Source organism: Taurulus bubalis, assembly GCF_910589615.1.
Source record: "Taurulus bubalis genome assembly, chromosome: 1".
In the NCBI taxonomy this organism is placed as follows: domain Eukaryota; kingdom Metazoa; phylum Chordata; class Actinopteri; order Perciformes; family Cottidae; genus Taurulus; species Taurulus bubalis.
Window position 1 is genome coordinate 8,639,019 of NC_136589.1, and position 23,336 is coordinate 8,662,354.

The 23,336-nt window shown below is 43.2% G+C and overlaps 1 protein-coding gene across 1 annotated transcript in view; it reads right to left on the reverse strand.

Moving 5' to 3' along the window:
- Window positions 1-862: 862 nt before the first annotated feature.
- pacrg (PARK2 co-regulated) overlaps window positions 863-23,336 on the reverse strand; it is a gene marked incomplete at its 5' end in the record, with an annotated part of 120,710 nt that continues 98,236 nt past the window's right edge. Inside the window, one exon of the mRNA XM_079229993.1 lies at window positions 863-1,151. Coding sequence (XP_079086119.1) covers window positions 991-1,151 — 161 coding nt within the window. The 3' untranslated portion in view covers window positions 863-990. The remainder of the gene's footprint in view (window positions 1,152-23,336) is intronic.

A 23,336-nucleotide genomic window follows, 5' to 3' on the forward strand; every position in this document is an offset into this window, starting at 1 on the left:
CATGTTAACCAAAAACATAGATAAACCCACATGCACTGATCACTGGGTGGGTATTTCATTTCAAAGGATGGCTACCAAACGAGTGTATGCGTGTGTGTGTGTGTTATCTGAAGGAATGCTGTCAGTCATCATTCCTATAGCGTCTCAGCCTGCATGTTGAGACAGGCTCCGTCTCCAGCTGGTGTTTGTGACAGAACGGGTACAACACAACAGAAGCAGTTGTGGAGCAGAACAAAAGACGGTGCAGATGTACAGCAGGACTTTATGGACTGAGGAAAGACAGATCTGCATCACTGGAATGTCACATTATCTATGTGAAACTAATGTGTCTTTTGAGTGGCGCTCACACCCCGTCGGCTCGAAAAGGTGGCTGTAAAATGCAAACAATGTTGCAGGAGTAGTTTGGGAAGTTTTCTGTGGCCGTGACACTTTTTCCGCCTTGAAATCATGTCACCATTCAGTGGAGTCTACTGAAGTCGACATGAATTTAAGCTGCTGTTTCTGTAAAGGAGCAAACAACTTTTTTACGGTCAACAGTCAGCATCACGTAAGGTTTTCACTTTTAAAGCAATACAATTTTCATACATTGTGAACGTGTTACATTGTTCATCTGAGGCATGGCACTGTTTGAAATAAAGTCACCGTGCATCAAGGGTTCCTCATCAGCTCGCTAAATAAATCATTAAAGCAATACAAAAAAAAAAGTGAGAGGGATAAATACACAGATACACAAAGTATGAATTGCGATGAATTTAATAGGGGTTTAAAAGAAGATACATTGAAAAGCAGAGGGATGAGGAGAAGCTTTGAGCTCGGCAAAGTGGAGCAGAACAGAAACAAAAAGAGAAGGAATCGAGTGACAATGAGATTAGGGGAGGGCCAGGACAAAGAAAGGGATAAGATAAGAGTTGGGGGCAGATATACTGACAGACAAACTGACAAACGGTTAAAGTCAAGAGTCTGTGTAACATCAAGTTGAGACCCCCCTTCTCAGTTGATCATACAGGACTGGTAGGTGGGCACCATGTATTTGATGTTTATGAAGGAATCCTCTCCTCCGTAGCGCTCAAACATCTCCAGAGTCTCCTGGATCAGGTCGCCGATGTTCTCTCTCTTCCGCTGGCTGTAGTCGATGCCGTCTCCAGTGTTGACTGGGGACGAGGAAACAGAGTCAGACAGACAGACGGCATGAGAAAATCTGACGGCAAAGGATGTATGAGTTAGTGGCGGCTCTGCTGTTGCACAACGCTGCGTTGGTGCACACGAGGCACGAGCAGTGACCTGAGTCACGCTCTACAAGTAGGAATGTGTGTCTGTGATTGCTGTTTGGATTTGTATTAGAATGGAAATCTGAAACGGAGAACAAATTCAACAGTATCCAAATGTCCAATTACTACATTTTGTTCATTTCATTTTTCATTGTGATGAATGTAAAAATCAGAGTCAGAGAGCGTAATACACTTGTGGCCAATCACAATACAGCAAGAAAGCTGCAGAAGCGCCCCTCCCCCAGGACACACACACACACACACACACACACACACACACACACACACACACACACGAAAACAAACATTCGCGGACAGTGCAGTAAAACACACAAAATTGTACAATAGCGCTCTAGAGCGCTGGGGGAACTTGTTATCGAAAAAAACATTCCTGAGGTGTCCAGCCTCCACTCTTTCCTTCTTCCTCCCTTTTAACAGCAGGCACACTTAAACACACACACACACACACACACACACACACACACACACACACACACACACACACACACACACACACACACACACACACACACACACACAGATCGTGACTTTATCAGCACACAGCAAACTGCCAATCTCATGGCATTGCACTGGGGGCTCAAAACACTTTTCAGAGGGAGGTAAATATATAGAGGAATGAAGCACACACACACACACACACACACACACACACACTCACACACACACACACACACACACACACACACACACACACACACACACCACCAAGTTGTTTGCCATATATGTCCTATTCAACTATAAATCCTGGAGAGGAACTGTGGATTTATTTCTTGAGTTTATACAATTTAATAATAAAGCGCTTTCTTTGAGCAGAGAGAAGACAAGAGAAGACTGTATCATAAAGTGTACTTGTGATGTAAAAAATTCACAGTAGCACTTTAAGGAGGACCCCTCAGCCCCTTCTTTCACTCCTAATTAGACCTGATGAGAGAAGGCGACATTAAACCTCTCTCTGACTTCTTGCTAACACTCCTTCCTTTTTTCTTTCTCAGTCTTTTTATGCTCTAATCAGACTCAACTCTCTCTCTCTCTCTCTCTCTCTCTCTCTCTCTCTCTCTCTCTCTCTCTCTCTCTCTCTCTCTCTCTCTCTCTCTCTCTCTCCTTTCCACCCATCCATGGCCTCCTCATTAAAACACAAAGAGAGCCGATCCCATAAAGTGGGCTGTTAAGCAGTAACACGTCTATGATCTCAGTCTGCTGCACTTGCTTTCTGCTCAGGATCCTTTCTCCTGATTTAGATGAAAGCGACGGGGGAGAATTCTCCAGCCGCGTTTTGACAGTTTGTTAGCCTATAGATGCAGTGCAACTTTAGCAGCTTTGGCTTTATTTAGCAGCTATTTTCTGTTTTCCTGTTTGAGAAACACGAACAAAAACAGCACAGGATGAGGACTGCAGCCTTTCGGAAAAGCTTGTTTTGTATTTAAACAAAGGCTCTGTTTTATTCTTGAGCTACCCACAATAGAGGCGTCAGCACCCTGCTAGTTAGCAAAATCTTAAATAGCATCTCAAATGTGAGCAATAAAAGAAAAAAGGCAAAGCATTAGGGAGGAATGAGTATGCGGCATGTGTTTAGTTGGGGCGGGAGCTTGGCGAAAAGTAAAGAATGAAGTGACAGGAGTCAGTCGAGTCACTCTTGCAGTCTGTTTCAGCTGCATGGTTAGTGTGTGTGTGTGTGTGTGTGTGTGTGTGTGTGTGTGTGTGTGTGTGTGTGTGTGTGTGTGTGTGTGTGTGTGTGTGTGTGTGTGTGTGTGCATACATGTTATTGTAGGTTAAAAAGCCAGGCCTGTGGAGAGCCACCCCCTGTTAGAGTGAAAATGAGCAGCCAAAGCCAGCCCAGAGGGAGAGCTTTGGCCTTCAGACTACAGAACACAGGGAGCCGGAGAAGAGGTGCAGCTTGGGAACCAGCGAAGCTCAGACCCGTTTACTGGGGCCTGCAGGGGGGAGCAAGGAGGTCCTGCAAAGGGGGAATTGTTGCTGTTGCTATACTGACAGTTTCAGCCCTTCCAAGTGCATTTCTAATGCTGAGCCGTTGGGAGGCCAGTAGCATCAAAAGGAAGAGGCCAGAGGAATTTGCAACGATTCTCAATATTTAAAGAGGAGAAAAGGGAAAAGTGTGTTTAAGCAGGGATAGAGGGGAAGGCAGGGAGGGGAGGGGAGAGGGCGAGGGTGTTAAAAGCTGCCTCTGCAAATGTCCTTCAGCAAAACAACTTGCGTTCTTCTTCTTCTTCTTCTTCATTCCTCCCCTCCCTGTCTTTTTTTCTTCTTCTCTGCTTTCGGCAATATCTGCAACCCAGGGCAGACAGAGAGAGAGAAAAAAAATCTTTAAAAACAATCATAATAAAAAAACTCCCGCTCTGTGAACACAAGGAAAAGGGCCATAGCAGGAGTTGGCTGACTGTTCCTCTGAGGAAGAGGAAGGGTCGATACAGACAGAGACGGGGAAGCATTCTCAGTACGGCGACATTTGCTACGCTGAGGGCGAAGGAAGACGAGGACAGTGGCAGAGAAACGGTCTGTCTGTCTGTCTGTCTGTCTGTCTGTCTGTCTGTCTGTCTGTCTGTCTGTCTGTCTGTCTGTCCTTCTTCTCATTAAGACAACAGGGTCTGTGTCTCTCTCTGGCTCTGCTGTGATTTCTTCCGAACCACACCAGACCAACACTAAACGCACAACAACAGCTGCAGCCTCCTCCTCCTCCTCCTCCTCCTCCTCCTTCTCCTCCTCCACCCTGCTCTTTCTCCATCCGTCATTCCCCACGGTCCTAAACAACCTGTCTTCCCACATCAAGCTGAAGACAAGCAGTCACAGTTGTCGGCAACACTGGAGCGTTTTGTCCGAACTAATTTAAAATACATGCAGTAGATTTTAAGGGGATATTTACTGTTGGGAACTGGAGCTTAATGGATGGCAACTGTTACGGAGCTGTACTGAGACCGCCACCTTAAGATATCTGACCGAGGTTAGCATGCATCATGTGTATGTTGTTTGGTTATAATCTCCTCTCCTGCCAGGGACCGGGTGACACACACACTGCAGCAGCTTTGGAAAGTTTAGCTAGGAATTCCTGATTCAACATAAAATCAACCCACCTGCATTGTTTCTAATCAACTTACCCCTGCTTGTGGAAGTTCCTTAGGAAAGCAGCTTAGAGAGGAGGCTTCCCAACACAATAGCTCTTTGATCATAGCAGGCAGATGCAGACGAAAATCAATGGATGTGAGAGACCTGTTTTTTTTCAAGAGGGTTTTGCCATGTTTGAAAAAGGAAATGGAGGAATGAACGTTACGAGTGCGATGAAAGTTACCCAGCTGAGGGTGTAATGTGAGTGCATGTGTTGTCATTCTTTCTTATCACCAACCATGCACACACTGATAACCCTCCAACCCAATTTATCTCAGGGCTCCTTATCAGTTTAAGACTAAGCACATAATCTTATTTTCTCATATATATCAAAGTTTTCTAAAACAAAGATCTTATTTTCCCTTGGGAATGAATGGGAAATATGAAAAGAAATCACATTTAAAAAATGCTGTTCCCCTTGAAAACAATTACATTTGTCCTTGTTTCCTCTCCAATGATGTAGATTAAGTTGTTATTATTATTACTATTAATCATAATAGTCTAGGTAGATACTTTTCTCTTTGGTGACAGCTGAAGGTATATAAGTGCAGCTTTGTAATGTTTTCCCCTTAAATAATTGTTTTGTTTAGACTTAAAAAAGGTCCAACATTTAAATATTACTTTCGAATATTCATCTTAAAAAGGAAAATACATAAAAACTACAAGATAACATGAAGCCATGCATATTGAGGGTCATGCTATACATCATAGCATCATACTTCTCATTTGTGTGGACGTTTGTGCAGCCTGCTCTCCCCCTTTTCTATAACCAGTGAGCATGGTGGAATAAGCAAACCAAGATGAACGAGCTAACTGTCCAGCAGCTATATGAGAACAATTAAGCAACTAAATGCTTCATCTACATACTTTTGTCACAGTGTAGTAAAGCACAAGGCTATCACCAGATGAACGTTAACACGGATTCACCATCTTTTGTAATGTTCGAAAGGTCTGTGCTGTGATTGTAAAGCTAGTCTGTGGTTACAGAGGGGGGTCTGATTATAGGGCATTAACATTCTTTTATTTCATGAGGTAGATTAGCCCCAAACGGACGACTCTATCTCAGCACAGGCCTTGCAAGATTAGGGCTGATTTACAACAGTAGAGCCAGTTGTAAACCCATGAAATGCCATTTTTTAAATAAATTTGGTAAGAAATGTCAATATTAACACCAGCATTGATGCGTGTCATCACAGCACAGTCTACTTTAGTTTACTTCACCATGTTTGGAACGAATAAGAATAATCCCTTATTAGTCCCACAGTGGGGAAATGTATTCTCTGCATTTGACCCATCCTTAGTATTTTAAGGAGTAGAGGGCTGCCCCTAGTGAAGGGCCCAGGGAGCATCTGGTGGTTCAGTGTCTTGCTCAGGGGGATCGAGCCGGCTACCTTCGGGTTGCAGGACGACTCATCCCCAAGAGCTACAGCCGCCCCGTTTAAGTGTGCAGTATCCTCTTTAAACTGGCGAGGAAAATCTGATCGCAAGCGGTCCTTTGAAAATGTATATTTCACATGGATCTTTAGTAAATACTATCTCGATACATGTGGATACTATGCGTGAACGAGGCCATACGAACAAAGAGAGGGAGAGGAGCAAGCCTCTGACAGAGGGTGTGTATGCGTGAGGAGGTGGAGGGGAGAGGCTGAGACCACGAGGGGAGGCCTGTGCTTAACAGCAGGGCTCTAATTAAAAGGGCCTCACAGTTGGGCGCCAGGCAGGCCTCTCATAAAGAGACTCGCACTCTGGCAAAGAGGTGGGAGGCACCAGGTGTGTGTGTGTGTGTGTGTGTGTGTGTTGTATTTGAGAGTGTGTTTGTGTGTGTGTGTGTGCTCCTAACCACAGGTGTCTGCAGAGGAAGGGCAGCTAGACACTGTGAAAGAGAATATCCTAGCAGAATGCATGTGCGTGTTGTGGATTTTGTGGGTATTGTTTAGACACATGCAGACACACACACATGGAGATGCACACAGGCAAAGGAAGAGAATAAGTGTTCCTCTATAATTACATGTGACAAGGACAGAAAAAGCAAGGGAGCAAGGGAGCAAGGGAGCGAGGTATGATGACTTAGTTTAGTATGACCAGTGGTGGAAGTAAATGTAGTAATAGTATAGTAACAATATAGTCAAATGTAGTACAAGTAGTAGCAGAAGTATAAGTAGTAGTAGGAGTGTTAAAAGCAACACAAAATAAATACATACATATTTAAAAGAACCAGAAGAGCGACATTAAGTTTTGCACCACAAATACAATTTGTCGTGAAAAAAGAAACACAAGGAGTGAGACACTGAACCCCGAGTTGCTTCCTGAGCGCTTTACAGCACGCGGTTAAATGTAGAGGTCAAAGTTCATGTATGTACCATTATGTACGTGATGATTGAAATACAGTTTAGTGCTTACCTTTAGATTTTTTACTTCATGTCACTCTTTTCTCTGTATCAGTGATCAACTGATTATTTTTTCAGTTTCAACTCTGTGTCCCCGTTTGGTCGTGTTTGGAGGTGTTTGAGGGAAGCGGGCAAGGAGAGCATGATTTACATATAGTCTGCATACAAAGGAGAGAATGTCACTCTTCTGGACCCACAACTCGCACTAACCCCTCCGCTATGAGCACACAGCTAGGACACGCTAATGTCTTCCATGAGTCCACCTGTGTGCTTGTTTTTAATGTTAAAAACATTAGACTGAGAAGCCGATGAATTTCTGCTCAAAAAGTTCCTAATACCATATAAAGTAGTTCACTGTCGATTATTGTTACGTGAAAGTCACATCAAAAGACATTTGGACATTTCATATTTTTTTCATAAAAATTGTTGTGACTCAGCATATCCTCAGTGGATTAAAAGAATCCCAGGAATCATATGCTAGCTGTGCGGTGATGCCAAAGGCTTTGGAGCGAAATGTGGCTTCAGAAGATTGAGGCTCTCCCCTTAGTATGTAGATTATATGTAAATCACGCTCTCCTTGCCCGCTCCATTTATATTCCCTCCACCTCCACGGCAGAACAGTGATGAAGAGTTGAAACTGCAAAAAAAAGTGTGAAAAAAAACTGACATTGAAAACGTCATAACACGTCAGAATGCAAAGAAATATAAAAATAAACTGAAATTTTTTGATGCCTGTGTTTTCAGTGCTAATGTTTTTCACAATGCCAAATTTGATTTTCGATGGCAAAGTTAACTGTCACTGTTCTAGCACCATAAATATAGCCAGAATAAAAAAAAACTGATGTAAGAAATTTCAAAGAACATCACCCTCAGATGCGTCTCTAAAAATAAAAACACTCAAGTTAATTACCAGTACTTCAAAAATAGCACAGTGCAATTAATTTGTTACGCCACCATGGTCTCAATCTCTGTTCCCTCACACTGGTATTACCCTCTGCCTTAGTCCCCAACCCCCGTTTCCTCCTATGGATAAGCCAGAGGCTGACGGACAGCACAGCTGTGGATCACAATTACACACACACACACACACACACACACACACACACACACACACACACACACACACACACACACACACACACACACACACACACACACACACACACACACACTGGGCCCTTAACCTTTGTGTGTAATCAATAACAGCATTTCACCTGAACACAGCTAGCCACAATGAGTCCAGCATCTTCAGACACGCTACAATACACACTCTCACACACACTCCCATGCAGGGATGTCCACATGAAGTTGCGAGCAGAGAGGTATAACAACAGGCTTGTGGCCAGCAGTAGTTTATTAAACCTCCAACCCCTCCACCAGCCATCATCCGACTGCTCATGCTTACTGAAGTCTAACCTTTGCTGTAGGTCAGCGATCTCATTTTCCATGTGTTCATCCAGCGCGGCAGTGCTCAGTCCATCGGCTAGCCGCAGCTCAGTGCCACTTCGACCAGGTGAAAGTTGGACATCAGCAAAGCAGTATGCCAGGTGCAGGAAAACGTGTAAAGATCAGATTGTGCAGCAGAAAGTAAGAGTGGAGGAAGGCGTCGACGAGGGTGAGACAAAGACGTAACCGGCTGAGGATGCTCCTGAGCTGCACATGAGCCAAAGCTGCTACATTCCCATCGATCTGGCTCCCACTGGCTCACTAGTCTACATTTGTACATAGGTATACAGGAATTGAATTCCAATTCCACACTTCCGCCAAAAAAAACGTGCCATGTCTTTGGCTAATCTTTCCCCAGAAATCCCAGGCTGTGGGAGGGGTTCAAAGCCCTGTCGAGGAAAAGTGGGAGAATCAGTCTTCCACATCTCACAAAAGCCTCTTCTTGCTCATTTCTTTTTCAATTAGCCAAGTAGACCTAGCTATGACTGAGAGTAAAAGCAGTTTGTGGCATTTAGTCATGGTATTAATGCACAGAGGGCTCATCTTAGATGAAGGATCAATGCTATTTTCTAAGCTGTTAACATGTCCATTATTGTTTCAATTACCACCACTCAGATCATGGTTTCCCCAGTCCCAACTGTAGCCTGATGAGTGCTCTGAGAATCAGCTTCAGTATGCTTGTCACAGCCCTACAGGTATAATACATATTGCTATTTCACAGGTACTGTATATCCCACTGATTGCTTGGATGGGCAGCTACTTTTGAATTATGTTCAATTTGATTACATATTTTTCAGGGGGCACAAGTCTGTGTGTGTTGTTGGTGACAAACAATCTTTGCTCTGAAGTCTTGGCATTCTGATGCCCAACATACTATCTCGCTCCCAAGAGATGGTTTATATAAATGATAGGAAAACAAAAGAAGACTGCAGTGGTGCAGTCTTCCAATAATACACGTAAGTATAAATGTGATTAAAAATAGAAATATTTTATCACCCATTTAGCCATTCAAAACCCCGACCTCTTTAGAAGGTGGAAATATACTGTATATGACAATGAAAATTAAGAGAAAATGGATCAAAGCTTTTAACAGTACCGCCAACCACAGAGGACCTAGCCTTTCCCATTGTGCCTGTCTGTGTCTCTCCCCGGCTGGGAGGAGAGTTTCAGTGCTGTCAGGTGCGAGTCAATGCCGTCAGATGCGATCTCATTACGCCAGCTTACCTCAAGGTTACTAGTGGGCTGCTGGCTAGGCACAAAATCGATCGGCACCAGGGACAGACGCTAAAGGCCACCGCGGTGTGCAGTGTGCACAAGCCAAACAAGCACTGCACTTTGAAATGCAAAGGTTCACTAATAGGCTGTAGGCACATAACATGTACACAGAGCTCTGAAAGCACACTGTGAAGCCATGTGAAATGGGTGCAGATTGACAAATTAACATATCTCATTGCCTTTACACTTTCTAATGTAACCAGCAAACATTTTCATATACCATATCGAGTCAGTGGTCAAAAAGTTAACGAAAAAGTTTACTTGTTGATTAGTGTGCAGTGTACCTGCAAAATAAACAAATAAATAAAAATTATCGTCACCACAAAATGAATCAGTCTTCGAGGGTATCACTCAAAAAAAGGTCCTGAAACTTCAGAAACCTGTGCAAACGTTCCACATCGTACGTATCTCTCTCTGTGACCCACAGGTTACATCAGATAATAACATCCAGACAGCAAAGTCCCCGAATAATGTTGTTCCCTGTTGCGTCAAGCAGACGAATGTTTACTCACAGATGGCAGCAGAAAGGCTGTCTTCTAATTTCTAACATGTTTGACAGGAATCCAATAAGCATTGACACGTTTTTTTCTATGCTTCAATCCATCAGGCCCATCAAAGATTATGTCAGAGTTCAAAGAAAATGCCCACCTTGATCCACGTGCGTCTGGAAATGTTGTCTGAAGCATCATTCATTCCTCAGATCTGAGCATACATGGACATCCAATTAATGGCTGTCACAAATAAAACATAAAAAGCAGGGGAAATTTGTATTCCTATTCCCGGTGGCTTGCGACCTTCAGTTCCAGAAGCTAATTATTATTCATAGGAAACAGCTTGGCTGTTGTACCTTTGCTCTGGTAGCAGGTGTCCATACGTGGGGGATACCGGCGCATGGCTAAGGCTACTCCTCGTCCCGTCCCCTCATTTACACATCTTAATGAGAACAAGGAGCATATGTTTAAGGAAACTACTCGTTTATTTTTTCATTATTTTTTTCTTTCTAGATTTACTTTCCGCAGGGAAATGGTGGCTTTCAAATGAAACATCACAGCACAGCTTGGACAAAGTGTGGCTGTTGTGTTTCATTTACACCTCCGGTGTGCATGTTTAAATGCAGAAATACTATGTTTATACTTAGATTGTACTCTAAATGGTGTTAATAAACAGCTGAATGTGATATCAGGTTAATGTTCTGAGAAGACATCTCAAAAACAAGAGTGCATTAGAGGGATTCAAAGATTTTGCTAATGGAGAGACGTTCCTGTTGCTTGTGATGAATTTAATGTGAGGTTTGCGAATGGGAAGTACTTGTGCATAAAATCAATTAATTAAGATAGTATTGTTAATGTATCTACATTACAGTAACAATAAACAGACGTACAATTAGTTTGTAATGGAATAATTAACTTGTCTTTAAAAGCATTGAGCGAGAGATGGCAGCCCTTTGTCAGCACCGCGTCAAGGCCATGAGCTTCGTCAGGTTGTGCGTGAAAGCTTTGTTGCATAAACGTCACTCATGTAACTGGAGGGATTTAATTGCAGACCAAAACAAAGAGATTGTTGGAACAGTGGAAAGTCTTGTTTTGATTAGTTAACATGGCAATTAAGCCTAGTGTACAGTTGCATTTTGTAGGAAAATAGGTGTAAAAAATGGTCCTTTCTTGACATTTTTATTTAGTATATTTTGTAGACTAAAAAAGCTAAGAGAGCTTGTGGAACGAAGCAAACTCGCTGCTCGAACACATCACCCAGCTGAACCTACGACCTATTCACCTGCATGAATCACCGCATTCGGACAGTGGCCTAAGAAAAATGTTTTACATACCTCCAAAACCTATTGCTAGGACTTTGCAGCTAGACAATGAAAAGGTTTGGGATAGTAAAGGGCAGTAAAGAGTCAATATGATAAGAATAAGCTCAGGATGGTAGAAAGCAAATCTGAGACAGGCCTCATATATGACGTCTGAAAAACATAGAGAAATGGATAACACAGAGCTGCTGTAAGTGGAATGACCTGGACAACAAATATATGGAATGGAATCAGAGGAATCGCTCTTGTAAAGACAGCACATGTCTAGACGAGAATCCCGTGGGTTTCAGGTGGAAAAACTGACAAGTATGGACAGATGGAGAGAGAGAGAGAGGCCGCCCGTCAGAGCAAATTCAAAGAGCGTTTCCATTTGTCCTCTTCACTTGTCACAAGAGGAACATTTGAAGTGACATACTCATTTAAGTCAGCAACAAATCAAAGTCTATCACTGATACTATCCAAAAGCACGTAGAGTATCCGCTCTTTACTTAACAATTTCATTGTCATTGAAGGAACTTGATTGTAGTTTAAACATCAAAAGAATAAGGTGTGTTTTACCTCCTTAGACGCACTGTATTATCTCCCCTTACCAAAAACAGTGTCTTTACTGCACTATGTGAAAATACTGGCACACACACCTAGACAGTAACTCACATGCAAACACACGCACACGCACACGCACACACACACACACACACACACACACACACACACACACACACACACACACATTTATGTCTATAAAATCACTTTAGTCTTCATAACCACTTTAGCCTTGGAAGCTGCCATCAATGGAAGGACAAACACACACACACACACACACACAGACATTAACGTAGGGAACGAACGGTGAGCGGTCCAGCCCTTCCATTAGCCTAATGAAGTGGCTCCCTAAGATGGATGACATGACATCACCTCCACCACCAATCACAATATCACCCCTAAAAAACCTTCCACTAAAAGCCCTTCCTCCTCCCCTCCCCTCCACCCCCATTGCTTACTGCACCAAATGGACGATGAGCATTCCAGGGCCCATTCGGCCCCCTCACAACACTTTTATTGGTCTGGTTATTTATCTCTTTAATGCAATTGGCTGGGAGTGGATGCCTATGTATGCGTCTGGCTAGTAAATCACAGTGGGTTGGGTCGGCGGAATGATTAAAAGAACTTTTGCTCAACAATGACAATGGCACCAAGCGGACGGCATGCAGTCCGTCTGCATTTAGGCAGTGAGACGCTACGGGAAGCCTGAGGGCAGCAGCTCCCAGGGGACATGGACAAGGGAGAGTAAGGCCATGTCCACACAACTACATTTCCATTTTAAAACGCAAGTTTTAGAGCACTGAATATGGAGGAGTTTGGAAACGCTCCCGAGGACGAATAAATGAGAAAACTAGGATTACGCCCTAGTGTGGACGAGTGGAGACGGAGAAGTTTGGAAACAATTATATAGACGCCCGCGTTCTCTACTTGATTGGGTCTTAGCGGTCCTGGCGTGTCCTTCCTTGATTCGTCACACCCCTAACACCCCTATGTTTGACCTCGTCGTCAGTTCAAGCAAAGGTCTCTGGTCCCTTCTTTCGCCGTTGACGTTCTTCCTCCCTCAGTATTTTCTGCAACTAAACCAACTGTGTGTGTAGAAAATCTACTTCCTGTTTACACCGTCACGGGCATGCCCAGTATACGTAAATGGTTATGTGATATGCGTATTAAAACTCAGTTTGCAAGTTTTTTACCCACTTCTCAATTACCCTGTCTCCGAAGTGAATAAACAAGTCAAGCAGAACTTTTCAAGATATGCGATTGCAAACTTTACCTTAAAAATAATCAAACCTTAGCATCGATCTGGCCTAAAACCCTTCCTGGTTAAGAATCTCCTCTTCACCCATTCTATCCCACAAGGACAAAGAGTTTATGGGTGGAAGGAGATAGGTACAGGCATCCATAAACAGTCAGGGTTTTACAGGCCCGAGGGTCTGTCAAGGTTTACGAGTACCCCGGCCCTTTAAAGCAGGAGTGTTTAAGTGTGGTATTTACATAAAGCATGGCGAGGTGTCTGTCCTAAGCAGGCCTCACACCAGTACAGACATGTTTACTGTTGACCACAGGTTGAGAGGCTGACATGACATTAGGACCAACAATAATCATATATTGCTGTGCTTGTGGATCTAAATGATAAAGAACATATTGTTGGCAACATTCGAATGAGAAAATGTCAAATACTGTAATTTTTTGCACAGTAGAGGCTGTGGTGTTTGTAGTACAGCTCAAGTTATAACCACACATCTTTGTTGGACATGAAATCAAACCCACATAATCTCACTCAGTTCCAGTGTCAATTTGGCCTCTGTCATCATCGGACTTTCCACCGATCAGATCGCACTCTTTTTTTCTCCAGCTTTCTTTTGGCTTCTCTCGAGAAAAAGCATGAAAACTGATGAAATCACTGAACGCTCTAAAACAGGCTCAGCTGCTCAACTGGACAATGCATGTGCGTGGGGGGTTTATGTATGTGTGTGTGTCACCTCTACAGTATGCTTGCTTATTATTAGCAGACGTTCCTATCCACTGGGGGAGGTACAGTCCAAACAGATGCATTGGGAGAGAGGAGAGGAGGGAAGTATTGAGATATGCTGGGACAGCAGTACCACCCTGATGTGAGTCATATGACACGCTGTCAGCAGCCATCCAACATCACACACTGACTCATTATGCTGGAGGAGGCGAGATGACAACAGTAGCCATGATCAAGGAGAATGGAAGAGGCACATCAGTGAGAGAAAAGACGATGAAAGGACCCAGTCAGCGATTCTGATGGTGGCATTTCTCTCGGCCTTGCGCTGATGATGGCACGAAAACTTACAGATGTACACAAATACATACACAGCAAACTTAACATTGTTATTCAGGGCTCTCTGTACTTGGTGATCAAATAAAGTCACATCTTACACACTCTAGTTGGAGTCTGTCCTTAATAAAAAAACACAGCATCAGTTATTTTTTAGCAAATTCCCAGAAATAATATTCTCACATTTAAGTCCTCTTTCAGTCGTAGGAATTGTGACTGTAGGGCGCAAAGACTGAAGGGAACAAAGGACGGATGGGTCAAGAAAATGTCAGATTTTGACCCCGGAGATGACCCCATTTCCCATTTCTTACTGGCATTTAACAATGTCGATTTGAACCCAAACCACAATGCCTTATCCTCGTCTTTTAGCATACATTTTGTCCCTGTTTTTGTTAGGGTCATTTCAACAGTGTGTCTTCTCAACATGGTGGAAAAATAAACCTGTATTATATGTTTTGTAGCATCTTAGATGGAGATGCAGCGATGGCGTTCTTCTTGAACAGAAAGCCCAAATAATTATGACTGCTTAAATGAAATCACCACCTGGTATTCTGACAAAGGAGACTAATTCATAACATATGCCATAACAAATGCCATCTCAGGTGGGAGGAAACAAATTAAATGCCACGATGTACCGGATTTAGAGAAGAGACATGTGTGTTCATTTAATTATGTAATTTTCTTCCACCCTGTTGAGAATATTCATATGCTGTAGCACTAAATGATAGAAACACACGGATTAGCATTTTGTTTTGCCACTTTTTGTGGAGATTTGCATTAAACATGCAGAACAACAATGCATTTTGCAACATGACACGTATCCCTATACAGGTTACTGAAGGCCACGTGTACAGTATGCATTGATTTAGGCTTGAAGATTTGAATGACTTCACCGTTCACAACATCTCCCCAGACAAACGCCATATGTGTCTGTAAATATGTTGATGGTGGACAGGTTTTATTCATAAGGTATGTGAACGTGTGACGCACGATGTCATGGCTAGTTGAAGCTTATAGGTGTTCCTCGTGAGAAGCCGATGTTGGTGTCCGTGTTGCCTGCTGTCCCCTGGCCAGGTGGAAAGCAGGACTATTAGGTCGGCAGAGGAGGGACCATTTATTAGGCTCTTTTCTGGCTGTGGCTATATTATCTTCCGTGATGCTATTTGTCTGAGACCAGCCAAGCCACCGCTGTGACAGGATGGGGGGAGATGAATGATGGGATTCCGAGACACAGCCAGTTTTGCTTCGCTGACAAACTGGGGCAAGAGCTGGAGGGATGTGGCGAGGAGAACGAGGAGAAAGAGCAGGGGTGGAGGCAGGCCCCGGTTATGAAGGCAAACGAGAGACACTGTGGTAGCCGTTCGCCAGAGGACACAATTTACAGCACCTGTTGGCTGTGATTGATCAAGAGAAGAGGAGGGAGGGTAATGGTGTCTGGTCTGACACAGGATGAAGTGATGGGACAGAGGAGAGGGTTAAACCCGGAGATGCAGGGAAAAATAATGTGTGAGAGAATGAGAGGGATATTGGGATGGAGGAGGATAATATAGACGGAGTGAAGACAAGATGGGGGAGTGAGGAAACAAAAAAAGCAATAAACCATGAGAAAGAAATATAAGGAGAGTGGGAAATGCATAAAGAGAAAAGGTTCTTTGTGCAGGAATGTGTGAGGAAGAGAGACGGTGGGAATATCTATTTGTCCCCTGATGGGAGTGTGTTAGGAGTCCATCTGTGGAGAAATGAGATCAGTGGCTGACTTAGTGCTAGAGGAAGACTTTGCTGCCCTGCGGCTTACACACTGACTCAACAGCCTCCCGCCCGCCCCTCTCTTCCCCTCTCTGTTCTCTGTGTGTATGTTCAGGTTTGTGTGTCCGTGTGTGTGTGTGTGTGTGTGTGTGTGTGTGTGTGTGTGTGTGCACTAGAGGACGCAAGCCTTATTACCCAGAATGCTGCCCCAAATGACTGAGGCAGTCTCTTCCACTCGTCTCTCCTCACTATCTCTTTCGCTCCATCCCAGCTGAAACCACAGAGCGCTCTCCTCATAGAATCACCCACTAAATCATCTATCCACCAAACAGACACCTTGGCAAACACTCTTACTGGATGCTTTCATTTTCAATATAAACACACACCGGACAGAGGGTGAGTGTGTATGCACATATGTGTGTGTGTGTGTGTGTGTGTGTGTGTGTGTGTGTGTGTGTGTTTGTGTGTGTTTTGGGAGAGAGTCAACAAGAAAGGAAAGAAATATAAACAGCAATGCATTTGCTTATATTTGTGATTAATTACAGACAGCTACTCAGAATTCCACTGATAAGTTTGCATGTGAGGTATGTGTTAAGTTCTCAAAGGGGTTTACTAAATCAGGCTACACCATTCAAACTTGGCTGCTCAAGACTTTACTAATATGCAAATTGATTAGGTAACAGTGACAGCGCCATCCACTCCATATTAATCAACCTCAAATGCACTGTAGCATCAAAGGCCACAAGCTTTGGGCCAGAAAAGTGAAAACAATATGGAAGTCGCCTAAAGCTGCATTCTTTCTAATGACCAGCAGGGGGCAACTCCACTGGTTGCAAAAATAAGTCTGATTGTATAGAAGTCTATGAGAAATTGACCCTACTTCTCACTTGATTTATTACCCTCAGTAAACATTGTAAAAATGGGTTTATGGTCTCAATCGCTAGTTTCAAGAGTTCTTTAATACAACATGATTTTAATTTAATAAATGATGGTCCCATTTAGAGTAAAATACACAATAAAGCAGTATGCTCATGTGTCATCCCAGCTCCCCTCTCTCATTTAAATATGGTTAAAACAAAACAAAATGGTGACAGCCAAAACGTCAACAAGCCAAACGTGAGGCTTCAAAACAGTAGTGCACAAACCAATGGAGAGTCCCGGTGCACAGGCCATGGTAGCATCACAACCAGTAACATAACTGCCATACAATATAATACACTTACCGATAATTCTTTAAATTCACGTACGACTTTGTTTTCTTTTTATACATGCATAGATGAAGAAATATGCACACACACACACACACACACACACACACACACACACACACACACACACACACACACACACACACACACACACACACACACACACACACCAACACACACACTTACTGTACATCTAACACAACAAAGACCTTCTCATCCCAGGAAACCAGATGAATAGAGAATCGGGCCCAGGCCCGGTGCTGGGGATGCGGTGACGGAGTATGCCAGAGGGGAGCTAGAGGAGGAAGGAGAGGAAGGTGAGCCAGAGGGGGAAGGCAGATTAGAGCGCCTTGAGGATGCTGAGAAGGAGAAGGAGGAAGAAAAGGAGGAAGAGAGATGAAACACGAACGAAGAGCAGCAGAGAAGGTAGCAAGTGGCTCAAAGTATCTGACTGGGATTACTCTGCCCGCTGGGTTTACCTGATTACAGCACGGTGCTGGACGACAATAAAAGACACAAGGGTTGGCGTGAACGCTGCAGACGCACAATCAACACACATCGAGAGCCTGAGGGTCCAACGGGAAGCAGCAGCTACAACTCTCTATTCTCAACATCAGGGTGTGCTGCTCATGTCTACACGTACTTTTTGTATTACATGAAGTGTGTGTGCATTGTGGATTACATTCAAGAGGAAGAAATACATCACACGCATTGGTGAGCTCACTAAAGCTATTTCTCCCCCTCCCTCTACTCTGGTTTCAGAGCAATCAACCATAGGCTCTTATAATACACACGCTCTCCTTGCTCAAACTTTCCTCTTGATCTATGTTTCATGCCTTGACTGGAGCCGGAGCACACAGTGCTTCAGCCTTCATACAGAGTCACACAACTCTCCTGGCCTTATGAGGACGAGGAGGAGAGAGCACTTAATTAATCAAGAGTGTTTCCTTTGTGTGTGTGTGTCTCTTCTCTCCCTGTCTTTTCTCATTGCTCTCTCTGGCTGTTTGGAGTTTGATGAGAGGAGCAGTGTTTGTTGTTGGCTTTTGGAGCAGTTTCAGAATGTAATGGCTTATGTTTGTTAGCTCGTGCAAGTGGTTGCCAACCTCATTCGATCCTAAACAAGCTGACCAACTTTACGCATCCAATCGAGGATTCAAGCCTGCAAATAGTGTCTCCGCTGAATGGTTAGTCAATTTGAAAGAAAGGATATTTTCATCTGTCATTTTGAGGAATCCGGCTTTGTTTGTGATCTTCAAACTACATTCTCTGGTTCAACTATTGATTTGGAAGTTGGAGCTACAGGAGATTTGTTGTTTTCCTTTCTACTCAGACTATTTCAATATTTCAACGAGAGCGGAAATTGTTCAAAAGAAAAATAAATCAGCAACTATTTTGATAATTGATAAGTCGTTTATGAAGCAAAAATGCCAAACAATTTTTCATCCCAGCTTCTTAAATGTAGGGATTTTCTGCTTTTCTCTGTTTTATGTCAGTGCAAATTAAATACACTTTTAGGATTTTCTTCGAACAAAACAAAAACAATTGGAAGACATGACCTCGGACATTCTAATACATATTTTCCACTATTTTCTGACCTTTTAAAGATTAAATAATTAATTATGAAAACGAATATTCTTAAATTCCAGCCCTACTTCCAGTTATTCCAAAAGCTTTACTTTGAACTTAACAATTCACGGTACATTGTAAATCAATGCCTTGTGGGTTATGATCCCAGATGTTGGTCTTTTATTGAGATTATCACGTTTTTTAAAGCATACTAATCTTTAGGGAAGAATTATTTGACTTCCATGCCCAGGAGAGGGGTACGGAGTAGAGTCGATTAGTCATTTGTGGTGAGGATCATTTATATTAATAACAAGCGGGAGTGTGCCTGCAGCCGTGCCTCAGCTCACGTCCCTGTGATGAATGCTTTATTGGTTGGTGTCCAATATTTCTTGAATATTCATTATTACTATACATATATAGATTTAATGCAGTCATGGGTTTCATTCCCTTTAGCGATTCCTTTTAACCTATATGAGAGTGGAACAAATAATACAATTCCGAGAAAAGTTAACATATTTATGCAAAGTAACACACAAGTGGAAAATGTCGCCGCAATAATTTAGCTCTTTAGTGCCAAACCTGTACTGTACTTAAAAAACAACAACGGATAACACATACATTTATAAGATCCTTACAAAGTTTATCCACTGCAATGTGACAGCCTGATATGAATGTTTGTCTCTATTCCAAGCAAAGATAGTGATTCTGTTACCTATGGATCCACTCTGTCTCCATATCTCTGACTCTCAGCCGTGTCCGGGCACTTTGTGTGGCTCCCAAAGGAGAAAGGTTACACCGCTGATCTGCTACAGTGCAATCAGACTTCAGACGGAGCCTTGAACTTCAGCTGTCTCCTGCCGAGCGGCAGCTGGATATGGGTGTGAGTTAGCGAGAAGCAGATGCACGGAGAAAAGTACGAGTGGGAGGTAGCGAGAAGGAAGTCCAAAAGTTAAGAAAAATATGCCCCTTGAATAATCAACGCCTAAATCAATTTGTTCAACGTCCAAGAGAAGCGGACGGACTACAGAGGAATGTGTGGAGTGGGCGGTCGCTAAGCGAGCATCCAAGTCCATATCTCCGACAAACACACAACAGCCAGTCTGCCTGAGTCCAGAGAGGAGATGGCTAGGGGGGATGGGGCTGAGGAGAAGGACACAATCATACACACTGCTTTTTATTTTTCTCTCTTCTCTTCTCTCCTTTCTTCTTTCTGTTTTTGATAGATGCTGCAATGCACATCTGACTGCATACATTTTGCTCATCAACAACTACTTGTTTCATTCTATCTACCCTAAATGGACAAACGTATGTGGACATGTGAATAAAGAATGCGAATGCTGAACATTTCACCCCTACGTTGTTGTGAGTTAGACGAGAATACCACTTTTATATCCGCCAGTTAGCTATTAAGCTAAAGCCATACATACAAATATGTGTATTCAGTGAATACATTTACAAATTACTTTATGTGCTTTGGCAGAATTCTTTGACATTTTTTTTATTTAAATAAAAAGGTTGAAAAAGCTTCACTGGATGGAACTAACAACGACAGAGAGATGCAGTGCGGTACAAGGTAGATAGACTAGAAAAGGCCTGCAGGCAGCAACCGGCCCACTGTGCCCTGCTCAATAAAGGTCGCCATTTTACAACCACGCCTCTCGGCATTTTGATTTTAATACTCTTCCTCTCTTTACCTCTTTCCCCTGTGTCTTTATCCCTTCCTCTCTCTGTGTTTCTTTTGTCTATATTTTGTTTTTCATTTGTCTTTGAATTCTTACTCTGCCTGTCCTCTGTCGCTGCCTTTTTACTCAAGTACTCCTGAACGCTAGAAAGAGAGCTCAAGGAGACCTAATGTGGGCGGTTGGGGGCGGGGCACAAATGCTGGCCTAACCAGATTAGCATGTATACTATTTCTCACATTGACAAATTCATTTCCGTACAAATTAAATGAAGGAACCCTCCCTTGATATTTTCAAGGAAATTGGAGATGGTTTTGAAGAATGAAATAAAACAACAATCCCTTCTACAAAAGAGCAAAAAAAAAATCTAATTACCAGGAGAGCAAAAATAAAGGTAGGCTAATAAATTAGGAAGAAATAAACGGTTGACAGAATCCTATATTGCTATGAAACTGAGTAATATGAGGCAGAGAGGTCGCTACTGAGGAGGATTTGGATGCAAAGAAGATTCAGAGAAAGGGAGAGAGAAACGAAAAAACAATAATAGAAGTCTGGGAGAGGGCAGGAGATGGGGGATGGGGAAGGAGAGGATAGGAGAGGAGAGACAGGAGGAAAAAAACAGCACTCAGACGGAGAAAAAAATGAGTGGCAGGTGACGGCGCGAGGCTGTCTGGCTGTTCAGATCCACTGACATTTACAGAGTGGCCGATCGCTCCTTGCTATCCTCCCCTTGAAAAGTTCAAACGCACACAGATCCACAGAGGAAATGCTAAACTGCGTGGATTAACACACTGTCTCACTTCTCTCTGCAGGCCTCCCCTCCATCTTTGTGTGTTATGGCTTCCGCTCTGCCCGTTTGTAGTTTCACGTCTGTCTCACCTGTGTCTATATCTTCAACAACAAAGGGCCGACTGCAGTCTGATTCAAAAACATAGTCGAACTTTATCTGTGTGTGTGTGTGTGTGTGTGTGCAGAGCTGTCCCAGCCCAGCTTGGGCCGGCTGGCAGACAGACAGGTAGGAAGGGAGGTGTGGGCACCCAGGGTGGGGGAAGGCTGCTGAGACAGGCCTAATTAGACATGAGCAAGCGCCCAGCTTTAGGCTCAGCGGGGAAACTCCCCACCACTACTCCCTCCATGCTATCTAACCCCCGCCGCTCTACACACGTGCACACTGACAAGTGCACGCTGACATGTGCACGCTGACATGTGCACGCTGACATGTGCACTCTGACAAATGCTTGCAGATTGCTGGCTCACTGGCTAGGAGGAGAATCTGAATGCACTTCCTCTGACCTCAGGGGTTTTCTTGTTTTTGTGCTGGCACAGCGAGAAACTGATGTCGTCTCTCTTTTTTCTCTCTTATTACCGTCTACCGATATCTCTCTCGTCCTTGTTGCATTGTAATTCAGTCCATTTTAATTCTGCATCTAATACAGAGCTTTAAGTAAGTCTTAGAAACACAGAAAACATGTGTGGAGGTCTGGCGACAGTCGAATCAAGGCCACCTCACCAATAAGGTCACTATGAGAATTCTTTAAAAAAAATAACATTGAGCATTGAATTTCCCCTCATTTCCCAAGATTCACATTTTGTCTGTTGCATTAAAACATAATCATTAGAAGACCTGACAGAGGGACCACGAGCAGTAAACAACAAACTTGGCTCATGTCCCTTTGAGAGGCACGCTGCGTTTACTTCTTGTTTTACTGTTGCGATAAAACCACTGACAAGTTTATCTGTGGAATATCGTGTGACTGTTGCACAAACAAAGATTAGTCAGCCAAAAACAGGAGGAGTGTGGCAAGTTTATGCAAAGTTTGCTACAAATAGTTCCCATAAGCTACTCATCATACCATACCTTAAAAAGTTCTATAGATATTAACTCTGAGGCGAAATTTATATAAAAATCTATCTATAGTTTCAGGAAAGTTATGGGTTAACCAATACAGAAGGTAACTTTTTTCTCATGCATATCAAAATGCATATTAGTTTAGCCCGATCAACTTAATTATTTCAGCTTACCATAGTCTATTAATCTGTTTAGAAATGCAGGAGATGGGATTGGTGATTCAAATCGGAATTTTCGGACCCCTACACCCCTTGGATCACATGATGTTGAATCTAAAAGTATTAAAACATATACACATATATGCAAGTACCATGCCTTGGCGATGAGTTGAGAGTAATCCTCGTGCCTTTACTAATGATCTCTCCAGCTATGGTGCCTGAACTCTCACTGTTCCTCGTCTCTCCCGCCACACATGCAGCCCGGAGAGATGATGGTCGGCCTGCCCTCTTCATCACCTCTTAATCAGAGTGTTGGCACTGACTGCCCCAGGATTGGATCAACCTCAGTGACCCCTGCTGCTGCTTTCCATCCAGAGGTCAGACTCACATCACTGCACTGTCTCCGAGGCAGCGGCACACGCTCTTCAATGAAATCTTATTTCTCCCATTTCCTGTCTTTCTCTTTGTCTTTATCTCCCTCCGGCTTGATGTATTAACCCGGGCGTGATCTTCCACAACCCGGGCCCGAGTTACCGGAGTTCTCTCACTCTCTCTCTCTTTCCTGAACAGTGCTGGAGTTTGGTGTGAGACGTTAGTCTAGACAGAATCTTTTTCTGCGCCCGTCAATATTACCAAAAACAATATTTATGATGAATGCTTAATAAGACAAGCTGTTCTTTTGACCACAGGTAAAACAGGCATGCAGGCGTAGTTCTCGTGATTGGATTCGATTGCAGGAAAGCTGCAGTGTAAACAACACTGATTGCACATTGTCTGCAGGAACTCTTACTTAGTGTCCAAGATTAGGGTTTGTTTCACCTTCCGAGGGCTGGTAAACAATAACAATTTGAAAATGAAATAAATAAACACACCAGCAGCTATGAATAAGTTTTACCGACCAAGATCATAATGTTTTTGTTTCATATAAATGTGTTACCGTGCCAATTCTTGAATGTAT